Here is a 26,714-nt window from a genome sequence, read left to right on the forward strand (position 1 = left end):
TCATAGAAAGTGTTACTTGTAAGTGTTACAAAGGCCTGACCCTGAGAGCTTTGTAGTGGAGTCGAGAGGTCAAAATGGAAGCTGACCTGCTGAGAAGTTGGACTGATCTACCATCATTCTCTTTCTTTTTACACAATCCTCTCAGAACCATAAGTGTCAACACAGTCTGAGTGCGGTGGTCACTCCCATGCGCCAAGGCCTGGTAATTCAGCCTGTCACAGTGGGTGTAGCCTAGGTTGACAATGCAATCTGGAGCTTATTTACCTACTCAATATCCGAAATTATCATGCTTAGTTGTTATTGACATTGACATATTTCCCTTGTTTTCTCCTATACCATATTTCACACATGTACAGTATGTACTGTCACGACTTCCACCGAAGTCGGGTCCTCTCCTTGTTCGGGTGGTGCTCGGTGGTCGGCATTGCCGGTCTTCTAGCCATCATCGTTCCACTTTTCATTTTCCATTTGTTTTGTCTTGTTTTCCTCACACCTGGTTTCAATCCCCTCAATCACTTGTGTATTTAACCCTCTGTTCCCCCCATGTCTTTGTGTGGGATTATTTATTGTTTCATGCATGCGCACATTAGGCTGGTTGCGCTGGGTTATGTCAACCCGTATTGTATTTCGTGTTCATTGTGCAGTGTATTTTTTGGTTCACCTAAATAAAAGGCTCCGTTTGCTACCCAATATCTGCTCTCATGCGTGACTTTCTTACAGCCATTTACGCATACCTAACATACACAGTTGAAGTCGGAAGTTTACATACACCTTAGCCAAATACATGTAAACTACATTTTTCACAATTCCTGACATGTAATCCTCGTAAAAATTCCATGTCTTACGTCAGTTAGGATCCCCACTTTATTTGAAGAATGTGAAATGTCAGAATAATAATAGAGAGAATAATTTATTTCAGGTTTAATTTCTTTCATCACATTCCCAGTGGGTCAGAAGTTTACATACACTTAATTAGTATTTGATAGCATTGCTTAACTTGGTTCAAACATTTTGGGTAGCCTTCCACAAGCTTCCCACAATAAGTTGGGTTCATTTTGGCCCATTCCTCCTGACAGAGCTGGTGTAACGGAGTCAGATTATTTGCACTTTTCGCAACAAAGTACGTTCATGTCTAGGAGACAGAACTGCATCTCCTTCCTGAGCGGTATGACGGCTGCGTGGTCCCATGGTGTTTATACTTGCGTACTATTGTTTGTACAGATGAACGTGGTAACTTCAGGCTTTTGAAAATTGCTCCCAAGGATGAACCAGACTTGTGGAGGTCTATAATTGTTTTTCTGAGGTCTTGGCTGATTTCTTTTGATTTTCCCATGATGTCAAGCAAAGAGGCACTGAATTTGAAGGTAGACCTTGAAATACATCCACAGTTACACCTCCAATTGACTCAAATGATGTCAATTAGCCTATCAGAAGCTTCTAAAGCCATGACATACTTTTCTGGGATTTTCCAAGCTGTTTAAAGGCACAGTGTATTTAGTGTATGTAAACTTCTGACCCACTGGAATTGTGAAACAGTGAATTATAAGTGAAATAATATGCCTTTCTTGTGTCATGCACATAGTAGATGTCCTAACCGACTTGCCAAAACTACAGTTTGTTAATCGTGGAGTGGTTGAAAAACGAGTTTTAATAACTCCAACATAAGTGTATGTAAACTTCCGACTTCAACTGTATATGCAAGGCAGTAATTGGCAATATGATTAACTGGTGCAATACCTGGATGAGATGGGTATTCTGAGCACATATGTACCATGATACACACCGGTCGTGGAGAAATTGTTATATAGAGGGTTTCCACTTATTCCCGACCATAAATCTCACTTTACATTAATTTGTCTGTGGCAATGACATGGTTGGCATATGAACTTGTTATCAGTATAAAAGACCACAACCTCAAACAGTCACACTCCAAACTCCACTATGGCCAAGACCAAAGAGCTGTCAAATGACACCAGAAACAAAATTGTAGACCTGCACCAGGCTGGGAAGACTGAATCTGCCATAGGTAAGCAGCTTGGTTTGTAGAAATCAACTGTGGAAGCAATTATTAGGAAATGGAAGACATACAAGACCACTGATAATCTCCCTCGATCTGGGGCTCCACGCAAGATCTCACCCTGTGGGGTCAAAATGATCACAAGAACGGTGAGCAAGAATCCCAGAACCACACGGGGTGACCTAGTGAATGACCTGCAGAAAGCTGGGACCAAAGTAACAAAGCCTACCATCAGTAACACACTACGCCGCCAGGGACTCAGATCCTGCAGTGCCAGATGTGTCCCCCTACTTAAGCCAGTACATGTCCAGGCCCATCTGAAGATTGCTAGAGAGCATTTGGATGATCCAGAAGAAGATTGGGAGAGTGTCATATGGTCAGGTGAAACCAAAATATAACTTTTTGGTAAAAACTCAACTCGTTGTGTTTGGAGGACAAAGAATGCTGAGTTGCATCCAAAGAACACCATTCCTACTGTGAAGCATGGGGGTGGAAACATCATGCTTTGGGGCTGTTTTTCTGCAAAGGGACCAGGACGACTGATCCGTGTAAAGGAAAGAATGAATGGGGCCAGGTATCGTGAGATTTTGAGTGAAAACCTCCTTCCATCAGCAAGGGCATTGAAGATGAAACGTGGCTGGGTCTTTCAGCATGACAATGATTCCAAACACACCGCCCGGGCAACGAAGGAGTGGCTTCGTAAGAAGCATTTCAAGGTCCTAGAGTGGCCTAGCCAGTCTCCAGATCTCAACCCCATAGAAAATCTTTGGAGGGAGTTGAAAGTCCGTGTTGCCCAGCAACAGCCCCAAAACATCACTGCTCTAGAGGAGATCTGCATGGAGGAATGGGCCAAAATACCAGCAACAGTATGTGAAAACCTCATGAAGACTTACAGAAAACGTTTGACCTCTGTCATTGCCAACAAAGGGTATATAACAAAGTATTGAGATAAACTTTTGTTATTGACCAAATACTTATTTTCCACCATAATTTGCAAATAAATTCATAAACAATCCTACAATGTGATTTTCTTCGAATTGTTTTCCTCATTTTGTCTGTCATAGTTGAAGTGTACCTATGATGAAAATTACATGCCTCTCTCATCTTTTTAAGTGGGAGAACTTGCACAATTGGTGGCTGACTAAATGCTTTTTTGCCCCACTGTATATATGTGACACTTCCTGCAAATAACATAGCTCTTTTGGCATGAATATTGACCATGTTTGGTGACTTATAAGAAATGTGTATTGTAATATGCCTGTATGCCTAAGCCTTCTTAGCCTGGAATTTAAACAGAATTGTTCAGTTTCACTACTGTTTCAAGATGGTTAAGGTTCCAGGCTTAAAAGGTGATACATGGTCAATCTGCCGTCTGCATTGGCCGTGCAGAATTTACGGTGATATGGATATGGAAAACATAGATTATTGCATTGGTATGTATTTGGAGGACCACCATATTTGTCATAACCTTGTCTGTTCGTGGATGATGCTTGCTTGCAGGACTTGACTGACGGATTTCAGTGACTCAAAATTCTAAACAGTGGGAAGGGTGACATTCGACAGCCCCCAACTCTTTTCATCTCAGTCAAGGACAATTCATTCCAGTGGATGGGATCAGTCGAGGCAGATTGTTTGTCTTCACTTTCGCGGTGGAGATTACTGCTGGGCTTTTGATTGGTTATTCCTGTGACTGTATGTAAATCGGATCCGGACGCATCCAGTAGGTGGTGGCTTGTGCTTCAGTGGCACAGGAGACGATCCAGAGAGGTTAGACCCGCAGTTTCTAACGGAGCTGTCCACTCCTCTGGTGGTGCTGAACGTCAGAGATTCGCTCTTCGTAGCCCACCCGATGGTTGATGGTATTCGAAAAGGATTTACAGACTTCACGTTTACAAACTTATAGGCTATTGTGTGGATGTCGAGTTACAATCGGTGGATTTGATCGGACCAGTTTGACATATAGTTGTTGTGAACTACTGTTTAAAAAAACAATCTCGTTCGGATTATCCTTCTGGATGGTTTGCGTCTGGACATACAGGTAAAACACAATATGCACAGATATTCATAGTGTTTCTGTTGTTAAATAACACAAGGAAAAGGTGGAATGTGAATAGAAAAACAAACCATATTCCACTGAAAGGTGCACATTCCATAAAAGTGTTTAATTTAGCATCGAACTGCAGTTTAATCGACATCAAAGACAAATCCCTCCGTACAACTCTTCTCCATCACCGGAAATATGTCATCTTATTCAAAGCATATATGTATCGGGGTTGGCATTTAGTTTACTTACTTGATAAAGCTAAGCTATGCTTTCTGTACTGTAGGCAATACAACTGCATCAGTTGATGGCAATGAAGTTGCGAGTGGAGTGCATGCTTTTTGTAAGTGCGCTATAGGTGACTGCGCTGCTAGAATGCCGTGATGAGTAGCCTAGTTCTGAAACGGAATCAATATGTTTGGGAATGAATATATATATATCTTTGGGAATGGCAGGGACGCTCCACTCCGGTGCCTAGTATTTAGTATTTAGCGTGTTATTCTTTAGCAGGCTAATCCTTGTTCCACTGTTGGCGGCGGAAGGATTACGGGATACTCGAGTTTTTTTTCCACCCGCTCTCTCGCTGCGCGTGACTCGTTTGGCTTTATAGAGACTGCGATGGACATTCATTTTATTTGTAAATTCTCCGCTACTCTGAATGGCTGTGTACTGTATCTTCTCGAGCATAGATGTAGGACTTTAGTGCGGTTAAGTCTTCAAGTCCGACTGGATAGTGTTATCGATTTGAATAAACTCCTACATTTTTTTAAAACTCTGAAATTGAATTCAAATGGACTATTTGTTGATAAATTGGTTGATTGGAGAAAATCTACCCAATGTGTTTTTGTATTGTCTGGCAGACCTAATGACCCCTTTTACTTCTCTCAGGCCCCTTGCGATCCAAACTTGAAGATAACAGTCGTTAGAAACCTTCCATGTGAGATGTACCTTGATTCACATTCATCTGAAGGTGCTGAATATGGAGAACTTGCGTTCAACAGTCCCTCAACCAGTTGGGCTATTACTATTCAAGCATCGCCCATGCTGTCCACTCACCCTGTATCGATTAGATTTGTTTAAACATCAGAGGGGAACAACACCTCTTCTGTCTAAATCCGAGAGAATTTGACACACACACACACACACACACACACACACACACACACGTTCACATAAAAATGCTGTTAGCCAAGGAATTGATGGAATCCCCAACACAATACATTCCTCAGTAGACCGGCATAACCTGCAATAACAACGAAAATGCATATTTTACAATAAAAATTGAGTGACTGATACCCCATAAATCCATTGGAAATGTCACTATATGTAAATGGCTAAACGCCGAAGTTCTGTACATTACCTTGGAAATAATGGATGACGCAGCGGGACAAGGCGGAGCCAAGTCCTTTTTCGGAGTTTATATTTCCAAGGTAACGTACAGAACCGAGGCGTTTCACCCGCTTATACCAAAGTTGCCAAAGAAAACAATATGAAAGTACACATTTACCGCTATCATTTAAAAAAAAGAAGCAAATTCATACTTTCTCATCAAACCCAGTCGTTTGTTCGATTAGTTCTATATTTATAGACGCGACCCATTTGTTCGTTATTTATGTTCCGTTGCCATGCTCAGTGGCAACCTAGTGGATCTGGGCCGACTCCGGCTGAGAGTCGGGGCATTTGGATGAGAGTCAGACTCGGCCGACGTCATGTGGCCGGAGTCTGGGACGCCTTCGGCAGTATTATTTATGGCTACTATGTGGGGATTGAGCTCGGGCCGATTCCGGTCTGAGTTGTCTGGCCCAAATGTATTACTTGGGGCTCGGGCCGATTCCGGTGTGAGTTATCTGGCCCAAATGTATAACTTGGTGTTTTGGCTGATTGTGATTACTCTCCGGCAGATGATTACACGGGCTGCTTTATATATTTAACATTTCATTACTTATTTATTTTTCCATACTTTGTAATTGCTTTTGTGATCAAAAAAACAAAAACAAAAATTTACATTAAATTCTCCTGGGTCCTGTTTAAGTAGTATTTTAGTATTTTGATACTTTGTGCAGGGAAATTGATTAGCATTAAACTTTGGATGGGGCCAACTGAGTTGAGCAGCTGTCTAAGACGCGGCATCGCAGCCAGCACGATACCAGTGCTGGCTGCTACTGGGAGACACATGAAGTGATACACAATTGGCCCAGCATCGTCCAGCTTAGGGGAGGATTTGGCCGGCCGGGATGTCCTTGTCCCATTGTGCTGTAGCGACTCCTGTGGTGGGCCAGGCGAATGACCGTGTCAGCGGTGTACGGTGTTTCATCCGACACATTGTTCATCCGACACATTGGTGCTGCTGGCTTCTGGGTTAAGCATGCATTGTGTCAAGAAGCAGTGTGGCTTGGCGGGGCTGTGTTTGAGGAGGCATGGCTCTCGACCTTCACCCCTCCCGAGGCCGTACGGGAGTTGCAGCGATGGGACAATACAATTGGATATGACGAAAAGAGGGTAAAAAATAAATAAATACAATAAAACATTTTTGGGGTGGATGGGTATAATTTGTATGTATAAAATGTATAATAGTAATATTTTAAATTACTAAATCGGGTCATTTTGTATACATTTATTTAAAATAGCATCGGGCCGCTTTTGGGGGGATTCCAGGTAGACGGCTGAATTCCGGTAGAAGGAAACTGCCCAATATACTTGGGCCGATTCTGGGCAGTTTTTCATTTTAATTCCGGGCCGAGTCCGACACCCGATTCAATCAGTCCGGCCCCCCGGAAGAGGGCCACTTCTGGGCCGATTCCTCATTGCTAGCTGGGAACGTATCCCTTGCTTGCTAGCTAGCCAGCTAGCTATGGCTAACACGTTCACGATCTCTGCAGCCAGAATAACAGCAAAGTAGCCGTTTCTATTGACATTCATTTTGATACATCCATAACAATGCCTGATTTTGCCTGGCATAGCTAGAAAAGTTTGCCTTCTCGCCAGGACACCTATCATTAAGAGGAGATCGCACTGCATATCAAACACTAGGCTAGAAGCCTGCTAAATAGTTTGTCGCTAGCAAACCTGCCAAAATGGCTACCGAATTAAAAAATATCACTTGCTGAAAACAGCTGGTGAAACTAGAAACGTGGGAGGATTTGACAGCATAGCTTCACTTGCGTCATGACTGCAACATTAGGGAGCAGAGAAATTCATGTTCATCACTCACAATGTTACATCATCAGATGCTCCAAAAAGATGTCTCTGGAAAAACAAATCAATCCTAGCTAGCTAGCAAAGTTTTTCCTCGTTGGATCTGCGTTTACAATGTATCCAATTTCAGTTTGTGTAGTTGTTGGTTTAGCTTTCTGTAACTTTGTAGCAAGTATGGTCTGCATGTGTAGGCACATATTGCGTCATGATTGCAAGGTGTCCCGATATCTTTTCCAACGGTCCTGTTATCTGGTTTTAATTAATGTCCATTCTAGAAAGCACTTCTTCCCAATCAGAAATGAGTATTCAACAATGCTGTGGTATAAGAATAATAAGAATATATGATAGCTAGGCCACACTGAATCCCATGCATTACAAACAGACATGAATACTTTATCTGGGCCTGTTAATGCCTGGTTTAATAAACCAACCAAAACTGCAAGCCTCACCATCTGCCACTCCAGGCAGACTCAACCAAACGATTTTGAGCCCAGGTGTGATTACAAAACCTTTCAGCCAAACATTATCCAACTCAGTAGGACATTTTCTATTTGAAAGAGGCATTTTTCACACGTTTTATTTTCCGACCTAAATGTACCCAATTAAATTTGTTTAGCAACAGGTATGAGATTGTGCCGGGGGAAAAGGTTCTCATATTAACGGAACAGCAGGAATTAATGTGCACTCCGCCTCTCATTACAATGACTTCAAGCACCCTGGGGACCGAATCGACGCGTGCTCATTTGCTGGACAAAGTGGCTCATTTCTTTCTGTCCTATTGTTACAATTTAAAAAGAACGATCCTAGATCAGCACTTCTATTTTGAAATGTATGAATACAGCCCCTGGAAAATGGATTAAGATTAGATTGAGATTAGAGAGCAGACAGAGGTACTCTAGCAATGTGTTGCACATATATTGGTGTTGGAAAGGTAATGGATGAAATATGAATGGAATACCACAGTGTTGGAGTAAACGTTTTGTAAATACTTGTATTATACTGTACCCTGATCCTCAATGCTTAATCTGTCTGTGAAACATGCCAAAGTGTTTAGGTTTGAGGGGTTAGGGGTCAATTGGGAATTTAGCACTTGTTGTGATTGATTGCAGCAGAGTCCTCAGTTCTAGTCATGTCTGGCAAATCTACGTTAGTGCACAACGGGTTGGGACAGGCGTTTGGGTTTGATTTGGGATTCACCACTATTCATGGCTATAGCTATTTTATGGGCTGTGAGAAATATCTTATCGACCTTGAATGGCTTTGTCTCCATTAGGTCTATGATACCAGTGAACACGCAGACAGTGGGCTAGTCTAGCCTAATATTGCTAATGTAGCACAAATAGAGGGGTAGCTACAGACGAGGGCGTTTACAATCTCATTAACATGTTAGCACTTAGCTTAGTGAGTGATTAGGAACCCAATTGTAATAGTATGGTTCAATATTTCTTGTTTTTTATTTAAAGTGCACTTCATTGTGGCACAGCAATGCTATATGCCCATAGTATGGATTTTTGCCATTTTGGATGAATCTGAGCCATGGCAAAACACTTTCATTAGTGTAACAGTATCGCCATTTGAAAGATACATTACGGATGTAAACGTGGCATGTATAATATAGGCGCTCAAGCTGTTTGCTGTGGGCAGTACTGTCACGTGTACTCCCTCTCCGGCCTCTAGGTCATCAGGCTGCTGTCACCATCTTCAAGCGCACCAGCGCCTCACGACACTCACCTGGACTCCATCCTATCCTTGATTGTCTTCCCTATATCTGTCTCTCCCCTTGGTTCTTTCCTCAGGTGCTACTGACTCAGTTTCATGTCGGTGCGTTGTTTGTGTTTCGTGTTTATTGTTTTGTTTCTTTATTAGAACAGTCACTCCCTGTACTTGCTTCCCGACTCTCAGCCCGCTCGTTATAAGGACCGTGTCTTTAACACTGTGGGGTTGATCCTTCTGGTCTTGAAGACAGATGGTCAGGTCACTTATCTAGTTCATCAACAGGGTGGTTGAGGGTTAACGGGTAAACGGGTTATCACAAGCTCGCCCACTGTAGCTGTGTGGTAATCCTGTGTGTACAGCAGAGTGTGTGTGTGCGCGTGTGTGTGTGTGTTCGTGCCAACGTATGTGGGGTTACGGGGGTTGAGATCAAAACACTAAGTGTTATTGTCTTTGTGGATTGCTCTCTGGTTATTATGTGGGAGGAGTCTGCCCATGCATTGCACTTTAATGGACACACAGGTCACAGTTCGCCCCACATCACAGCATGGGCCAAGTGTGGCCACATTGTTCTGGCCCTCCTTAGATAACATCACTGTGTTAATGTAATGTTGTGTAGCGATTGAGGAAAGCCCTGCCAGTTCTTCTCTCAGCTATAGTTATAGAGAGAATGTCATGGGATTTTCTTGTATCTACAGTACAATATTTAAGTGATAATGCCGGAGAAGTTGGTGTTTGGAGGATATATTGGCACGGGTGTTGTTAGGCCCGAGACGATGTAGAAGCCAATATATCCCCCATAATGCTTCTCAGGCATTATCACTTTTATACAACGGGTTACCACCATATTCAAATAATGATTGACATATTTTAATGAAAAACTTTATTTTGATTCATTTATTCATACTGTTTCATCCTTCCACAAGATATAGTCCCGACACAAATCTAGGGCTGGTATCCAAGCTGGCTGGACGTTCTTTCTATCAGTTTGGTTGCTAGAGTCGCGACCCAGTCGTTCAGTATTTTTGTTCTGTATATATGGACGCGACCCAGTCTTTTGTTCTAAATGCTCCATTTGCCATACTGGCTGGAAATGTTCTTATCCCTTGCTTACTAGCTAGCCAACTATGGATAACTTATAGTCACCTCAAAAAGTGCAGCCAGAATAACAGCAAAGTAGCTGCATTTGCATAGGTTTAAGCTGTTTTCTAGAGACATTTATTTGGATACATCCATAACAATGAGCTAATGAGGCTCGATTTCATCTGGTATAGAAAATGGGCTCACTCGTCAAGACACTGTTGTTCAGAGGAGCTAGCCCACAACACAACTAACACAATCACTCCAATCTGAAGCTGGAAAGACTGCAAACCAAATGCACTTGGTTTCGTTTGACCTTTTTTTCAATTGACATTTCTTTGTATATATCCATAAAAATGATACCAGCTGATTCATGATTTAGAGTGACTGAGAAACGCTGCCTGCTTGTCTGTCTCGTCCCGACTCCCTTCACGTTCATTACTATGGGACAGTTGGAGATCGAATGTCAGAGAGACAGACAGCAAGGTTTACACAAATCTCCGCTGTTGAAAACTCAATGTTAGTCTAAAATAAATGTGAGATAATGTCTAGATTAATTTTATAGTGGTGATGAAGTTTATAAATTGCTTGGCTGGGCTGATGAGATGGTGGATTGCGCGGTCAAATGGAACAGAGTAAATAGGCATTTTAATATAATAGATTTAGCCGGTGGTAACTTGTGGAATAGGCACCGGCTGGAATGCTGTTTTAACCAATCAGCATTCAGGATTAGAACCACCATTGTATAAACGAGCATAGATGATTGCAACGATCCCACTGGAGGCGTGACATACATTCATTCCTTTGATACATGGATTGTTATTGTTCCCAAGGCCAGTGACTGAAAACGTTATTACAGGTGGTTGTCCAAAGCCAGTTGAATAATGCAACACACTCTGAGGATAAATTGGGTTACATTTGAATAATTAATAGCAAGACATTGATCACAGTGTAAGACCAAGAAAAGGTAGCCTTGCTAGATCAAAGAAAGACTGCCAGTCTGGTCGTACACTGAGGGGAACACACCTTGTTGGATGTTCTCGAAAATGATTAGCTAGAAACCTTTGAAAAGCGCCCGGGCTTGGATGTCCCACTGAGAGCAAACCAGACAGCTAACTTGGAAAACACTGGAGACTCATTACAGTGCAATGAGTGACCGGCTGAACTCTCTTTTACCTCTTAACTCCTACAGGCTATGAGGCAGCCATATTGTTTTTGTCTTTTTTCGCCCACTTGTCACCAATAAAACCCTTTGTCTATCAAAAAGCAAACCATGGAGAGTTGTATTATTCTAAATGGCTTGTAGTGCATTCATATCCAGTGCCATAAAGTATAATGAGACTTCTAGTACATTGAATGGTGCTTTTATAAAAAATTGAATTGACGGTAATGCCTTGTTGTCTGCTGATGCATTCTGCTGGTGGTGCTGAGAGCTGAGAGACAGTCACTGCTGAGCCTCTCAATCATTGAAATCCCACATTTCATTTTCAAGTGTTTATCTTCTCAGGATATGGACTTCCTAGGATGATTTATAAGGGATTATGTTTTAAGAGTGATTTAGTTTGGAGGGCTTTGTCGCCAGAGTGTTACGTGTTGATGTGATCTAAGCATTCATCTGTGCTGGTTTATTTTAATACATTTGACATTTTAGTAATTTAGCAGACACTCTTATCCAGAGCGACATACAATTTCTGCATTCATCTTAAGATAAAGATATGTGGCACAACCACACATCACAGTCATAGTACGTAGATGTTTCCTCAAAGTAGCTATCAGCAAAGTCAGAACTAGTAAGGGGGGGAAAAAGTCAAGTACGAGTGTTCGTTTTTATTTTACTTGGAGAATAGAGGGTAACTTTAGTTCATGTAAGGATACTGTAAACAGTTCTATTTATCTGTAAGAATGTTTTTGTTTTCTATGTGCAGTTGATAGAAGGCTGGCTTTCTTGACAGGCAGGCAGGCACTCCCCCATCAGGCATATATTTAGGGGGAAAGATACAACACACAAAGCATAAGTTCAAAGCTCAATGGGATCACATTTAATTGGGATGGATACCTGAATGAAACCAGATAACAGCCTCATAAAAGGATTTGGGATAATAAATAATTATGATGCAACATGTAGACGACAAATGTACACAAGGGCCTAACTCCTCGCTCATTTGTTATCTGGTGGTGCGAGTGTGCTCCGGCGTTATCCGCCTGGCTCATTTCTTATCTGGTGGTGCGAGCGTGCGCCGGCGTTATCCGCCTGGCTCATCTGTTATCTGGTGGAGGCGAGCGTGCGCCGGTGTTATCCGCCTGGCTCATCTGTTATCTGGTGGGGGCGAGCGTGCTCCGGTGTTATCCGCCTGGCTCATCTGTTATCTGGTGGGGGCGAGCGTGCTCCGGTGTTATCCGCCTGGCTCATCTGTTATCTGGTGGGGGCGAGCGTGCTCCGGTGTTATCCGCCTGGCTCATCTGTTATCTGGTGGGGGCGAGCGTGCTCCGGTGTTATCCGCCTGGCTCATCTGTTATCTGGTGGTGGCGAGCGTACTCCGGTGTTATCCGCCTGGCTCATCTGTTATCTGGTGGGGCGAGCGTGCTCCGGTGTTATCCGCCTGGCTCATCTGAAATCTGGTGGGGACGAGCGTGCGCCGATCTTATCCGCCTGGCTCATCTGTTATCTGGTGGGGACGAGCGTGCGCCGGTGTTATCCGCCTGGCATTTGGAAGCTGTGTTCCTTGTGTAATGAGTCAGGGATATTTATCAGCTGTTCGGTGTCCACTTTAGGACACCCTAAGCCCTAGCCCCTCAGAGGGTGAGGCCTTTTTCGTGAAGGTTAAGGCCTTTTAGGACATCCTTGGCCTCAAGCCTCACGGCTAACCCCTCACAAAGGTTGGTGAGAGGGCGAGCGTGCAACGCTGTTCCATCCATCGGGCATTTGGAGGCTTTGTTCCTCACAAGGAGGGGTGAGGCATGAGGCATGAGGCTGGAGGTTGAGGGTGTCCTACATCTGTCCCTAGGCCAGGATTAGTCTTCTGGTTCCTCTCTTATCCTTTTAAGATGGGCACGTGACCAACAGTTTACACGGCTTCGGCCATGTGACCACTGCCAGACTTACTGGAAAGATGTTGATAATTGCCCTCTAGGTAGAGGGGGAAGAAAAATAATAAATAAATATGTTTTTATTGTCACATACACCAGATACGTAGGTGCAGTAAAATGTGTTGTTTTACAGGGTCAGACATAGTGGTATGGTGTCCCTGGAGCAAATTAGGCATAAGTGCCTTCCTCTAGACCACATCGAAAGATTTTTCACCTCGCCGGCTCGGGTATTCAAGCCAGTGACGTTTTGTTTACTGGCCCAACACTCTAACCGCTAGGCTACCTGCCACCCTCAGGGATAGTCTATATGTGTCTATGTCCCCAATTGAAAATAATACTACAGTTTGTAATAGAATACTACATTACTTACTATAGAATTCGGTAGTAAACTGCCGAATACTGTAGAACACTATATTGCACACTGTAGTATCCCAAGATCATGTGTATTACTTACTATAGAATGTTGTACTATACTGTAGAATACTATAGTAAATTCTACTTTATTATCCTCCCAAAAATACACTGTAGTAAATACTACAGTAATGTCTGCAAAAACACTACACTTTTTTAAAAACTATAGTGAATACTACAGTATTTAATTTGGATATACCCTTCACATTCCCCTCCCATCTCGATTTGTGTAACTCATAAGAGAGACACATACATGCGAAGTATAGATCATATTGTGTTCCAAACAGGTGATAGAAAGGAGCAGAAACGCTGGGCTTGGAAATGTTACATTTGAGTTCCGTCAGTGTAGTTTTCTTGATGCAGTATGAGGGAGGCAACACAAACCACTTAATGCAGTGTCTGATGAAGATCAGAGAAGGATTGTACCTTCGGTGTAACGTGGGACCATAGCTATTGAGAGTTGTTTCGTCTTCTGCAGCATCAAAACGTTATAATTAGACCGTTTAAAACATCCCAGATGTGCCCTCCGTCTTGTTCAGATTACTGACAATCTAAAGGCTGCAACTGGGCCGAATCTGCATTAGTTGTCAGAGAATGCGAGTCAGGCTTTGAAAGCAACACATCCCACGAGAGGGACTCTATTTCTACCCATAGAGTCAAATAAACATCTGTTGTCATGTCCATGGAAATGAATAGTTTCCAACTAACAATGACATGTCAACATGGAAATGTTCTATTTTACTCCACAATGCTTTTTATTTTTGGAAATATATTGAGATATTTGAGGCTCATGTTTTTTCCCATATGTAGTCAGGGGGACACATTGGTATTGGTGTAGACTTCCCATAGGAACCGTGCATACATTGCCTAGAGGCTGCAATTTGCAACACATGATCTGTCTCGCAAGTATATGGTATGTGGCAAAGTAATTATGCTAAAGCAACCATATGAGTTTTATATGTTCTGTATGTTCTGATGGGTGGAGTGTGAGGAATATGAAATGAAGGAACAGACAATTTGCAGGTAGGCTAAATGAAATCATTGGGTTTCCGATGTGAAGTAGGTTTGCTGATAGACACACAAGAGAAGTATGGGCACCATAATCGGGAAATATAATATTCCCCCCCCCCCCCATCTGTGAATATCAGTTGGTTTATTGTCTGTCTTCTATGTGTAGGTTGTTAGGAGAGAGAACAAGACACCAAAATAAGCTCAACTCCTGTGAGAGTTGCAAAGTTAAGAGCACAGCAGTAGGGCAAAAGGCTCGGTGTTGCTTTGAAACTGAAGGATCTCTCCCATCCTTTTATCTGTGTTAGGCTACAATGCAGTCGGGCAGACGGCAGTAAGAGAAGTGCCACGATAACTTTCGGGAAAGAAGACGCGGGATATTGTTTGTGTGGCAGACACACAGCACAGCAGATGTTTCCAATGTGGAAGACGTCTTGGAGACAGACAGCAGTAACTCCAACCCGGAAATTGATCCACACGGAAATACTGCTGAGCATGCTTAAAGAGGTCTGCTTTTGCACCTGGGCGTTTGCATCTGTTTAAATTGAGTTTAAATGTCGAAAATATGAGTGGGGAGGAGTAGGAGTGTAGAGCACTGGAACTGGGCAACTTATTTTCCTGGTCAGGTCACATGGTCAAGAAATTCTCTCTAGTCATCACACAAAGCACAACCATAGCATAGCTGCCCACGTAGATCAACATAGACTCATAAACATGTAGTATATGAAGTCAGGTTCACTTAGAAGGCAATCCCAGTCAAACAAATGCCATTGCCTCTTTGTATTTAACTAGGCAAGTCAGTTAAGAAGATAGTCTTATTTACAATGACGGCCTACACCGGCCAATTGTGCGCCGCCCGACAGGACTCCCAATCACAGCTGGTTGTGACACAGCCTGGATTTGAACCAGGGTGACTGTAGTGACACCTTAGGCACCGAGATGCAGTGCCTTTGACCGCTGCGCCACTCGGGAGCCCAGCTCTTAGTAATGTCGACGGAAGGTAGCCTCCCTCTGTGTTTTACAAGTCTCAAACCGCATGTGCCATACCGCACCTTTCAGTCTCTCTCCCTTTGCTCCCTACGCAAACACCCACTGCTCTGATGCAGCCCCTTTGCTCCCCACGCAAACACCCACTGCTCTGATGCAGCCCCTTTGCTCCCCACGCAAACACCCACTGCTCTGATGCAGCCCCTTTCCTCCCCACGCAAACACCCACTGCTCTGATGCAGCCCCTTTGCTCCCCACGCAAACACCCACTGCTCTGATGCAGCCCCTTTGCTCCCCACGCAAACACCCACTGCTCTGACAGCCCCTGCTCTGATGCAGCCCCTTTGCTCCCCACGCAAACACCCACTGCTCTGATGCAGCCCCTTTGCTCCCCACGCAAACACCCACTGCTCTGATGCAGCCCCTTTTCTCCCCACGCAAACACCCACTGCTCTGATGCAGCCCCTTTGCTCCCCACGCAAACACCCACTGCTTTGAAGCCTTGCGATGCTGTCTCTCAAATGCAGCCCCCTTGGTTGATTTAAAAGCAGATGTGGGTTTTACTTGAAAAGGTTTGCACTTCGTTTGCCATCTTTGTGGAAGAAATCAAATGTTAATGAAGTTGGGACAGCTGTACTTTCATTGGGCATAAAAAGAAACATAAATGATCTTATTCAAACCCAAGCCCTCTAACAAATGTATTGGTTCAGTCAGTAATACCCTTGATTATTATACAAACCAGCGGCGTACAACAAGAATGATCCATACTGCCATGATGATTCATTTAATATATCGATGAATCCTCTAACCAGCAACCACAGTATTACCATATCATCACTAAGTTATGAGTATCAAGGGATATACAGGCTTATGCAACATATAATGACATTGGTGGCAGATGAAGTGAGTCTCCCCCACAATCATTTATTATTATCATTGTATATTGATGTATGTTCTCCACTGCAAAACATGACAGTAGGAAAATAAATATACATTCACAATGATATGCCTCAGTCTGTGACACAAGATCCAAAATAAATGCCGTTCCGTGTAACAATTCGACACCAGTGGGAAACAATAGATTTTGATGCCACTCGCAGATCTAGACCTGGGTTCAAATACTATTTAAATCTTTCATATACTTTTAGTGTTTACTTTAGCCTGCCTGGAGTGTCGTATGGGTGGGGTTTACACTGGCTACTGTTCTAGTGGTTCCATTGCACCAGACAAGCTCAGTCAAGCCCAACTAACGTATTCAAAATGATCTCACATAGTATTTGAACCCAGATCTGCTCCGTCCTCAAACAACAGAGAAAGAGTGGCATTGTCAGCACAGGGACCAGCAAGTACAGAGGAAGCCAACAAGTCACAGGCACACAGTATGAACACTTCCTTGTCTTACTACAGCCGATTTTGGTGACACATTGTTTTTGTGAATTTGACCCTTCACCTATGGGAACAAGCACTGCCAGTGTTGTCGAGATGTGTCTACTACTCAGAGCAACCAGAGAGCGGGGTCACACCCACGATGTCAGTTGTCCTACGCTTGCGGTGTGAGGAGGACTTTAAAGCAGGAAAAGGAGAGGCGGAATTGTAGACCGGTGACTCCAACGCGTGTTGTCTTTCCATGTTTCCTGCATTATCTGGGCCACAGAAATGGCTTTTTAAGGAAATGATGACTGTTTCTCAATGATGTTTGTTTAATTGGCGCCGTGCCAAGGTCGAACTTGTTTTCACACCGTGTAATGGATAATTGAAGGAGAGTTATATTCAGTGTGGCGTTATTGCTTTAATAGATAGGAGCCCTTTTCCAGTGTGATGTATTCACTGCCACTATACCTTTATGTAAATAGCATTTGGATGTAACTGATGAAAAGGATTGAATTAAAGCCATACTTTCTGTCTCACAGTTGAGTTGATTGTATTGGAAGTTGTACTGCTGTACAGCTACCTAATTAATGTTTAATTAATGCAAAATCACCGCCTTAATGATCCTAATACATCGACTCATTTGCCTTCCTTTATCTTTACTTTCTCTTGATTCCCATTTCCATTTAATTGATTCCAAAGGCAGATCTGATCTTTTTTTGCTGATTGTGAGGCACTTATTGATAGCATTAGTTTAAACCAACGACAGATTTGTAGTGTCCATTGTCTACGCTAATAGCCCCTTGGTTAATGTATGGTCTCAGCCCCCCAACTGATATTGAACTGCAGCCACGTCGAAGGGTTCTGCCGAACTGCTCACTATTTTTTGGCATTTTTTTGTTGTTGACAGGAACAGACCAATGAGGACATCCAGATGGTGCTCGCTGGCGTTCTTGTTGGGAGTGGTCTCCCTCGGAGTGGGAGTCATTGAGGGGAGACCGGGCAAGGAGGAGGGATTCGGTCCGCCACCTTATCGACCTGTCATGAGGTTCCGACATAAGGTATTGATTTCCTTCCTCTTCCATTAGCCTTTTCGTAACAAGAGATCTCTGCAGCGTTGCCAATTATGAAGCTAATCACAATGGAGTTTTCCCAGAGTGCATTGAGCAACTTTGTTAAAAAGTTTTTTTTCAGGCTCACAAAAATACAGTGATTTATTACTGGTGTTTTGCCAGGGAGACTTGAGCATCAAGTTAACATAACATTTTAAAATTTAGGGGAGGAGAAGGGGAAGTTATCGGAGGGGGCATTAATGCTAAAAGTGAAGTGCCTTTTTAGAAAAACGTACAAGTTGAAAGTGTAATTGAACATTTATCGTCTCGACAGCGCAGGCCTAGCTCTGCAAGCACAATCAGATTCCAAGAAAAAAGTATTTCCAAAGCACTAACAAGCTTTCTCTCTCCCCCACTCTCTCTTTCATACTTACAAAGACGAGGGTTGTGCGATATCCATATTACGTAATAGATCAATTATGTCCAATTATAATGGATTACACTTTGGCAAAGGAAACGGGATGGGCACACACACGCTCTTTTGTCTGCAGGCATTTGTGTGTGTGTGTGTGTGTGTGTTTCCCCCCGAACACACATTTACTGTAAATCCCCCATGCATTGGAATACACTCTCCTCAGCCTCTCTGTAAGCACAGAGATAAAAACTTGCCCATTGATTTCCATATTATACCCCATTACTTTGAGCCAGTCTCCTGCCATCTCCAAATAGAGACTTTATCCTTTTTCTGCTTAGAGATTCTTTCAATTAGCTTAATTCATGTTGGCATGTGAATTTAAAAAAAGAGAAACAATGGTCATTTTAAGCCCAGGATCAGTGTTGATTATGACATTGTGTGAGAGAGAACAAGAGTAAGAGAGAGAGAGAGAGAGGAAGTAGGAGGACAGATGGTGTGAACAGAACTTGAGACCGGCTAGTCGGCTACCCTGCGCCAGAGGCTGGAAGCTGAAGGTCACATTGGCTTGGGAATGTTTTAAAAAAAAGTCTAATATTGGCAATGTTTTCATTAATGTGGAACATGTTGTGTTCAGAGTGGCTTAGGAAAAATACAAGTATGGACAGTTCTGGGCATTGCTGTGCTGCTTTTTTTGAGACACAATTATTTATAGAAGTGGTGCCAACGCATATGCAAATGCCTCTACATTTGTTACATTGATTTAGACAAGGTCACACGTGTATCTTCAAGTAGGAACGGACTCTAATCTACACTTTTCCAAAAAAAGGTGCTAAGCAGAACCATATAGGGTTCTTTGGTTTGTCCCTGTAGTGGAACCCTTTTTGGTGCTGGTTAGAACCCTTTGCAGAGGGTTTTTACCTAAAACCCTCTATGAAGGGTTCTTCAAAGAACCCCCTGTAAATGGTTCTACCTAGAACTCTATGAAGGGTTCTTCTCTATGAATGGTTCCACCAGACTTATTAGCCTTTAAAATTAAACTCTTTATGACAATACATTACATACAGTGCATTTGGAAAGTATTCAGACCCCAGAACTTTTTCCACAATTTGTTACGTTACAGCCTTATACTAAAAGGGATTTTTTTCCCTCATCAACCTTCACACAATACCCGATAATGACAAAGCAAACATAGGTTTTTAGAAATGTCACATTTGTGACCGACCGACTCGATTCGGTCTTACGTAACAACATTTGAAATTGTCTTTATTTTATTTTATATTGAATAAAAGTAGAATCAGCCCTAATAAAATGGTATATCATACACTACAGTTGAGGAACAATGGGAAAGTAATTCTGCTTTGAAAGTTGATAAACTTGTAAACTCACTTCTGAGAAAATTAGACCCACCCATCTCTTTAAAGGATTCACATGTGAGGCTATATTACTAAACAACCAATGATTTCTAGACTAAAGGCTGGTTTATACTATGGGTGTGTTCGTAAATTTAATCTGGAGGGCAGAGAGTGTGCTCTGGGCGTTCAGAGCGCACACTGGATGCTGAGGAGTAGAGTTGATCCGAGCGTACTGACCTAACAACAGCAGTCGAGCACCCAAGCTAACTGGCTATCGTTGGCTAGCTTGCTAGCTACTCCCAGACACAAATGAGAGAACAGCTCACTCTGACCATTTTACTCGTCCTAGCAGAGCTGGTTAGGCTGTTTAAAAAAAAATGTTATTCAGAGCGTTGGTGACTGCAACGGTGCTGCTGGCAACAATTGAATTACTTTTTTTTGCCAGCTTTTACTGACACCGGCCATATTCAACAGGTTTTGAGCGTTAGTAAATTCGTCAGTTATTCTGCGCTCTGGCACACTCAGACGAGAGTGCTCTGAAAAGGGAGTGATAGCCAAAGCGAATTTACCAGCTACGTCTATCAACTGTCGCAGTGACATTATAAATATTCTCTTGAAAAATCTTTCAATGTCCATTTCTTTTCTAAAGCAAGCAGTGTATATTTTCCTACACTCTTAAAAATAAAGGTCGAATTTGGATCCAAATAAAGTTTATAAGAACGATTCCTTTATGGGATCCATTTTATGGTCTCTGAAGAACCATAAATGGGATGGTTCTTTGAAGAACCCTGCACAAATCCAAAGCCAGAAATGTTTTGGTCCTCCAGGCCCGGAATTGAATAGCCCTGCTGTAGGCTTTAAAGCAGCAATCAGTAGTTAAAACCATAACAAAGTGCCTCCCCACCCCTGTTTTGGTAAAAACGCTGAGGGATTGAGGCTGGTGAACTGGAACCACTCACAAATTCATAGGTAGAGCTACGGATGCGAGGACTGACAGAACATTATATAGATAGTTTGAACCATGTTTTGAGGCTGTACAGTGCATTCGGAAAGTACTCAGACCCCTTGACTTTTTCCCACATTGTTACATTGCAGCTGTATTAAAAAATGGATTCAATTATTCACACAATCTACACACAATACCCCATAATGACAAAGCAAAACAACTTTTGTTGTTGACATTTTTGCAAATGTATTAAAAATAAAATACAGAAATACCATATTTACATAAGAATTCAGACCCTTTGCTATGACACTCGAAATGGAGGTACATCCGGTTTCCATTGATTAACAACTTGACTGGAGTCCACCTGTGGTAAATTCAATTGATTGGACATGATTTGGAAAGGCACACCTGTCTATATAAGGTCCCACAGTTGACAGTGCATGTCAAAGCAAAAACCAAGCCATGAGGTCGAAGGAATTGTCCGCAGAACTCCGAGACAGGATTGTGTCGAGGCACAGATCTGGGGAAGGGTAACAAAAAATGTGTGCGGCATTGACGGTCCCCAAGAACACAGTGGCCTCTTTCATTCTTAAATGAAATGTAGCAACAGCAGATTGCTCCTTTAAGCCTTATTTGCATATTTCTCAATTTTAGAGTCACCAGTACCACCCATGACTGTGTTTGCTCGTGACAGAGACACGGTTGTTGCATTATTTTCACCAAATGAGATCGTAATTTAATATGTTGTCATTAAAATGATATTATTTAAGAGAATACAACAGATTTTGAGGGCCTAGTTTTACCCTAGCACAGTGTCTTGAAACACCAGGCCTCATCAGGCCTGCAAGTCACATTATGCTGGCTTGCAATGTGATGTGTTATTCCTACGAGAATCCAGCCAAGAGTTTGGAAAACCAACATTTAGAATTTTTATTCACCTGAATTCCAAATGACTATGATATGAGACTAGTTTAAACATCTCAACTGGAACAACCACTTCAGTAACAGATTGCATTTTTTTTTACAGTATATTCCAGTAGCAAAAGATTAATTATTAATCAATCAATGTAAATACAAAACATTGATATTGAAACAACAATATCAATTAATAAGAATAACAATTCTAAAAATCTATCTGCAATAGAGCATGCTGGGAAATATGATAATGATGGGCGTGGTTTTGGTTCAACTCTGGTTATTAACGCCTATTTGCTGTGTGCTATGAAAGGGACACATCTTCAGGCTGTAGATGCCACGTCAAGAACCCCACACTTCACCCTAAGGTTCTTTATCTGGCAACAGTTCACCAAGGAACCTTAACAGCTGAGGAAGAACCATTTAAGAACCTGTATTTTCTTCAGTGTAGGTATACCACTTTAAACTGCAGGACATTAACTGCATTGGCCATATAATGACTTCATCAATCACGTTCTCAGCAGCAGGACTGAACAGCTTCTGCTCTGCTGTCTACTGCTCAGCACTCTCTTTCTCTGTCACCTGTTTGTCTCTCAGAATTAGGCTGTGGCTCATGCTAAACCATTGTGTCGTTTAGTGAGCTGCACATTATGATGATAAGCAGTACAGACTTGGGTTCAAATACTATTAATTTCAAATACTTTATGTTCAATTGAGCTCTCCTGGCTTAATGGAACAATTAGAGAAGTTCCACAAGAGCAAATATCGCCCACCTGGCAGAAAGTCAGGCTAAAATTAATGTAGCTGAAAGATTTTAAATCGTATTCGAACCCAGGTCTGGTCAGTAGGACTTTCTATACTTTAGATAATGGCCCAATAACCAACCATTCATCCTGGACACTCCTTCAAATGTAATGAAATTAGATTTTTTTTATATATATTTGGCTATGCATGCCTCTGGCGAAAACGAGTAAAGCAAAAATTATTTGCAATAATCACAGATCTTTTCTGGCTGGCAAACATGATAGGTCCCACACTTCATTTTCTCTCAGGGCCCAACTCCCTTATCACTTGGACACACAGGCTGGTGTAGATCACCAAGAGAGTACCACAAGGCTCAATGCTAGGCCCCACGCTCTTCTCAATTTACATCAACATAGCTCAGGCAGTAGGAAGCTCTCTCATCCATTTATATGCTGATGATACAGTCTTATACTCAGCTAGCCTCTCCCCATATTTTGTATTAAATGCTCTACAACAAAGCTTTCTTAGTGTTCAACAAGCGTTCTTTACCCGTAACCTGGTTCTGAACACCTCCAAAACAAAGGTCATGTGGTTTGGTAAGAAGAATGCCCCTCCTCCCACAGGTGTTATTACTACCTCTGAGGGTTTAAAGCTTGAAGTAGTCACCTCATACAAGTACTTGGGAGTATGGCTAGACGTTGCACTGTCCTTCTCTCAGCACATATCAAAGCTGCAGGCTAAAGTTAAATCTGGACTTGGTTTCTCTCTATTTCCTCATCTCTTTTACCCCAGCTGCAAACTAACCCTGATTCAGATGACCCTCCTACCCATGCTAGATTACAGAGACAAAATGTATAGATCGGGTGCTCTCGAGCAGCTAGATGTTCTTTACCATTCGGCCATCAGATTTGCCACCAATGCTCCTTATAGGACACATCACTGCACTCTATACTCCTCTGTAAACTGGTCATCTCTGTATACCCATAGTAAGACCCACTGGTTGATGCTTATTTATAAACCCCTCTTAGGCCTCACTCCCCTCTGAGATATCTACTGTAGCCCTCGTTCTGCCAGTCACATTCTGTTAAAGGTCCCCAAAGCACACACATCCCTGGGTTGTTCCTCTTCTCAGTTTGCTGTAGCTAGCGATTGGAACGAGCTGCAACAAACACTCAAATTGTACAGTTTTATCTCAAACTCTTCATTCAAAGACTCAATCATGGACACTCTTACTGACAGTTGTGGCTGCTTTGTGTGATGTATTGTTGTCTCTACCTTCTTGCCCTTTGTGCTATTGTCTGTGCCCAATAATGTTTGTACCATGTTTTGTGCTGCTATAATGTTGTGTTGCTACCATGCTGTGTTGTCATGTGTTGCTGTCTTGCTATGTTGTTGTCTAAGGTTTCTCTTTATGTAGTGTTGTCTCTCTTGTTGTGATGTGTGTTTTGTCCTCTATTAATATTGTATTTATTTTTTATTTTTTATCCAGGCCCACGTCCCTGCAGGAGGCCTTTTGCCTTTTGGAAGGCCGTCATTGTAAAAAATGATTTGTTCTTATTAACTGACTTACCTAGTTTAATAAAGGTTAAATCATTTAAAAAAAGATTCCATGTTAAAGTTGTCCCCGTGAGTGCAAATATCAAATCAAATTGTATTTGTCACATGCGTCGAATACAACAGGTATACAACAGTAGACCTTACCGTTAAATGCTTACTTACAAGCCCTTAACCAAACAATGCACTTCAAGAGTTAAGAAAATATTTACTGAATAAACTAAAGTTAAATATGTAATAAAAAGTAACACAATAAAATTACATAACAATAACGAGACTATATACAGGGGGTACCGGTACCGAGTCAATGTGCGGGGGTACAGGTTAGTCGAGGTATTTTGTACATGTAGGTAGGGGTAAAGTGATTATGCATAGATAATAAACAGCAAGTGACAGCAGTGTAAAAACAAAGGAGGGAGGGTCAATGTAAATAGTCCAGGTGGCAAATTAATTAATTGTTCAGCAGTCTTATAGCTTGGGGGTAGAAGCTGTTAAAGAGCCTTTTGGACCTAGACTCTCTTAGCAGTGAGAACAGTCTATGACTTGGGTGACTGGAGTCTTGGGCCTCCCTCTGACACCGCCTAGTATATATTGTTCGGTCCTGAATGGCAGGAAGATTGGCACCAGTAATGTATTGGGCCGAACACACTACCCTCTGTAGCATCTTACGGTCGGATGCTGAGCAGTCAACATACCCGGCGATTATGCAACCGGTCAGGATGCTCTCGATGACGACCTTTTGACGACCTGGGGACCCATGCCAAATCCTTTCAGTCTCCTGAGGGAGAAAATGTGTTGTCGTGCCCTATGGGCACTATGGTGTTGAACGCTGAGCAGTAGTCAATGGACAGCATTCTCACATTGGTGTTTCTTTTGTCCAGGTGGGAAAGGGCAGTGTGGAGTGTGATTGAGATTGCGATTGAGATCTGTCGATCTATTGGGGCGGTATGCCAATTGTAGTGGGTCTAGGGTGTCTGGGATGTTGGTATTGATGTGAGTCATGACCAGCCTTTCAAAGCACTTCAGAGCTACCGACATGAGTGCTACAGGGCGGATTTTCATTTAGGCAGGTTACCTTTGCATTCTTGGTTACAGGGACTATGGTGGTCTGCTTGAAACATGTAGGTATTACAGACTCGGTCAGGGAGAGGTTGAAAATGTCAGTGAAGACAATTGCCAATTGGTCCACACATGTTCTGAGTACATGCCCTGGTAATCCGTCTGGCCTGGCGGCCTTGTGAATGTTGACCTGTTTAAAGGTCTTGCTCACATTGAAGCGAGCATGAATGGCAATTAGCTCATCTGGCAGGCTCACGTCACAGGGCAGCTCGCGGCTGGGTTCCCCTTTGTAGTTCGTAATAGTTTGCAAGCCCTGCCACATCCGACGAGCGTCAGAGCCGGTGTAGTTGGATTCAATCTTAGTCCTGTATTGACGCTTTGCATGTTTGATGGTTCGTCTGAGGGCATAGTGGGATTTCTTATAAGTGTCCAGATTAGTGTCGCTCTCCTTGAAAGCAGCAGCTTTAGCTTGGTTCAGATGTTGCCTGTAATCCATGGCTTCTGGTTGGGATATGTACGTAGGTCCCTGTGGGAACGACGTCATCGATGGACTTATTGATGAAGCCGGTGACTGAGGTGGTATACCTCTCAATGCCATTGGATGAATCACGGAATATATTCCAGTCTGTGCTAGCAAAACAATCCTGTAGCGTAGCATTCGCGTCAACTGACCACTTCTGTATTGAGTGAGTCACTGGTACTTCCCGCTTTAGTTTTTGCTTGTAAGCAGGAATCAGGAGGATAGAATTATGGTCAGTAAATATGGTCTACAGTTTTTTTCCCCCTCTGGTTGCATATGTGACATGCTGGAATATGAATATTCAATGAGCGTGAGGAGTAAATTAGGTCCCGGACCTGTCTTACTTTACTTATGAAACTGATTGGAAGTATTTTCTAGGATCCCTCCATTCTCGCAGTCATTTTTGGATTTTGTGGTGGACAACAATATGTAACCAAAACTATATGTTTAACAGCAGAGATGCATAATCTGCTGTTGCTGTGGAACAGATTCCAAGTATTCTCCCTATTCTCCACACTCATTTGAGGATTTTAGAACAATAGACAGTGCCCTCCATAATTATTGGGACCATAAAACTTTGGTTCTGTACTCCAAAGGTTTAGATTTGAAGTTGAACAATGACTATGAGGTAAATGAGCAGACTGTCAGCTTGAACTTTAGGGTATTTTCATCCATATCTGGTAAACTGTTTAGAATTTACAGCAGTTTTTGTACATAGCCAGCCCCCCATTTTAGGGCACCAAAAGTATTGGTCCAAATTCACTTATTGTATGTGTATTAAAGTAGTACAAATCTAAATATTTGGTGCCATATTTATATCACACAATGACTACATCAAGCTTGTGACTCTACAAACTTGTTGGATGCATTTTCTGTTTGTTTTGATTGTGTTTCAAGTTATTTTGTGCCCAATAGAAATGACATTGAAGTGACATTTTGGAATCACTTTTATTGTAAACAAGAATAGAATATGTTTCTAAACACATGATATTTGTGCTTCTATAGTTATTCACAATTAATTCAGGATTATCCGTAATCATGGTAGCATCCGCATTAATGTAGAAGTGTTCAGAAACATATTCTATTTTATTTTACAATACAGGCGACACCAAAATGACACAATACATTATTTACCCTTCATTTCTATTGTGCACAAAATAATCTGAAACAAAACCAAAACAAACAGAAAATGCATCTAACAAATTTGTAAAGTCACGAGCAATGTTCCCTCTAAACTGTGGTGTGCAACT

At 42.3% G+C, this 26,714-nt stretch overlaps 1 protein-coding gene across 5 annotated transcripts in view; it reads left to right on the forward strand.

The window, feature by feature from the left end:
- Nucleotides 1-3,632: 3,632 nt before the first annotated feature.
- Nucleotides 3,633-26,714, forward strand: part of LOC112256346 (follistatin-related protein 5) — a 167,503-nt gene continuing 144,421 nt past the window's right edge. For 3 of the 5 annotated variants that reach the window (XM_024429520.2, XM_024429522.2, XM_024429521.2), the window contains exons 1-2: nt 3,633-4,055; nt 17,818-17,968. In XM_024429520.2, the coding sequence (XP_024285288.1) occupies nt 3,874-4,055; nt 17,818-17,968 (333 nt within the window). In that variant the 5' untranslated portion in view covers nt 3,633-3,873. The remainder of the gene's footprint in view (nt 4,056-17,817; nt 17,969-26,714) is intronic. The other 2 variants (XM_024429523.2, XM_024429524.2) reach the window with 1 other exon arrangement.

This window comes from Oncorhynchus tshawytscha, linkage group LG08 (assembly GCF_018296145.1).
Source record: "Oncorhynchus tshawytscha isolate Ot180627B linkage group LG08, Otsh_v2.0, whole genome shotgun sequence".
Classification (NCBI taxonomy): domain Eukaryota; kingdom Metazoa; phylum Chordata; class Actinopteri; order Salmoniformes; family Salmonidae; genus Oncorhynchus; species Oncorhynchus tshawytscha.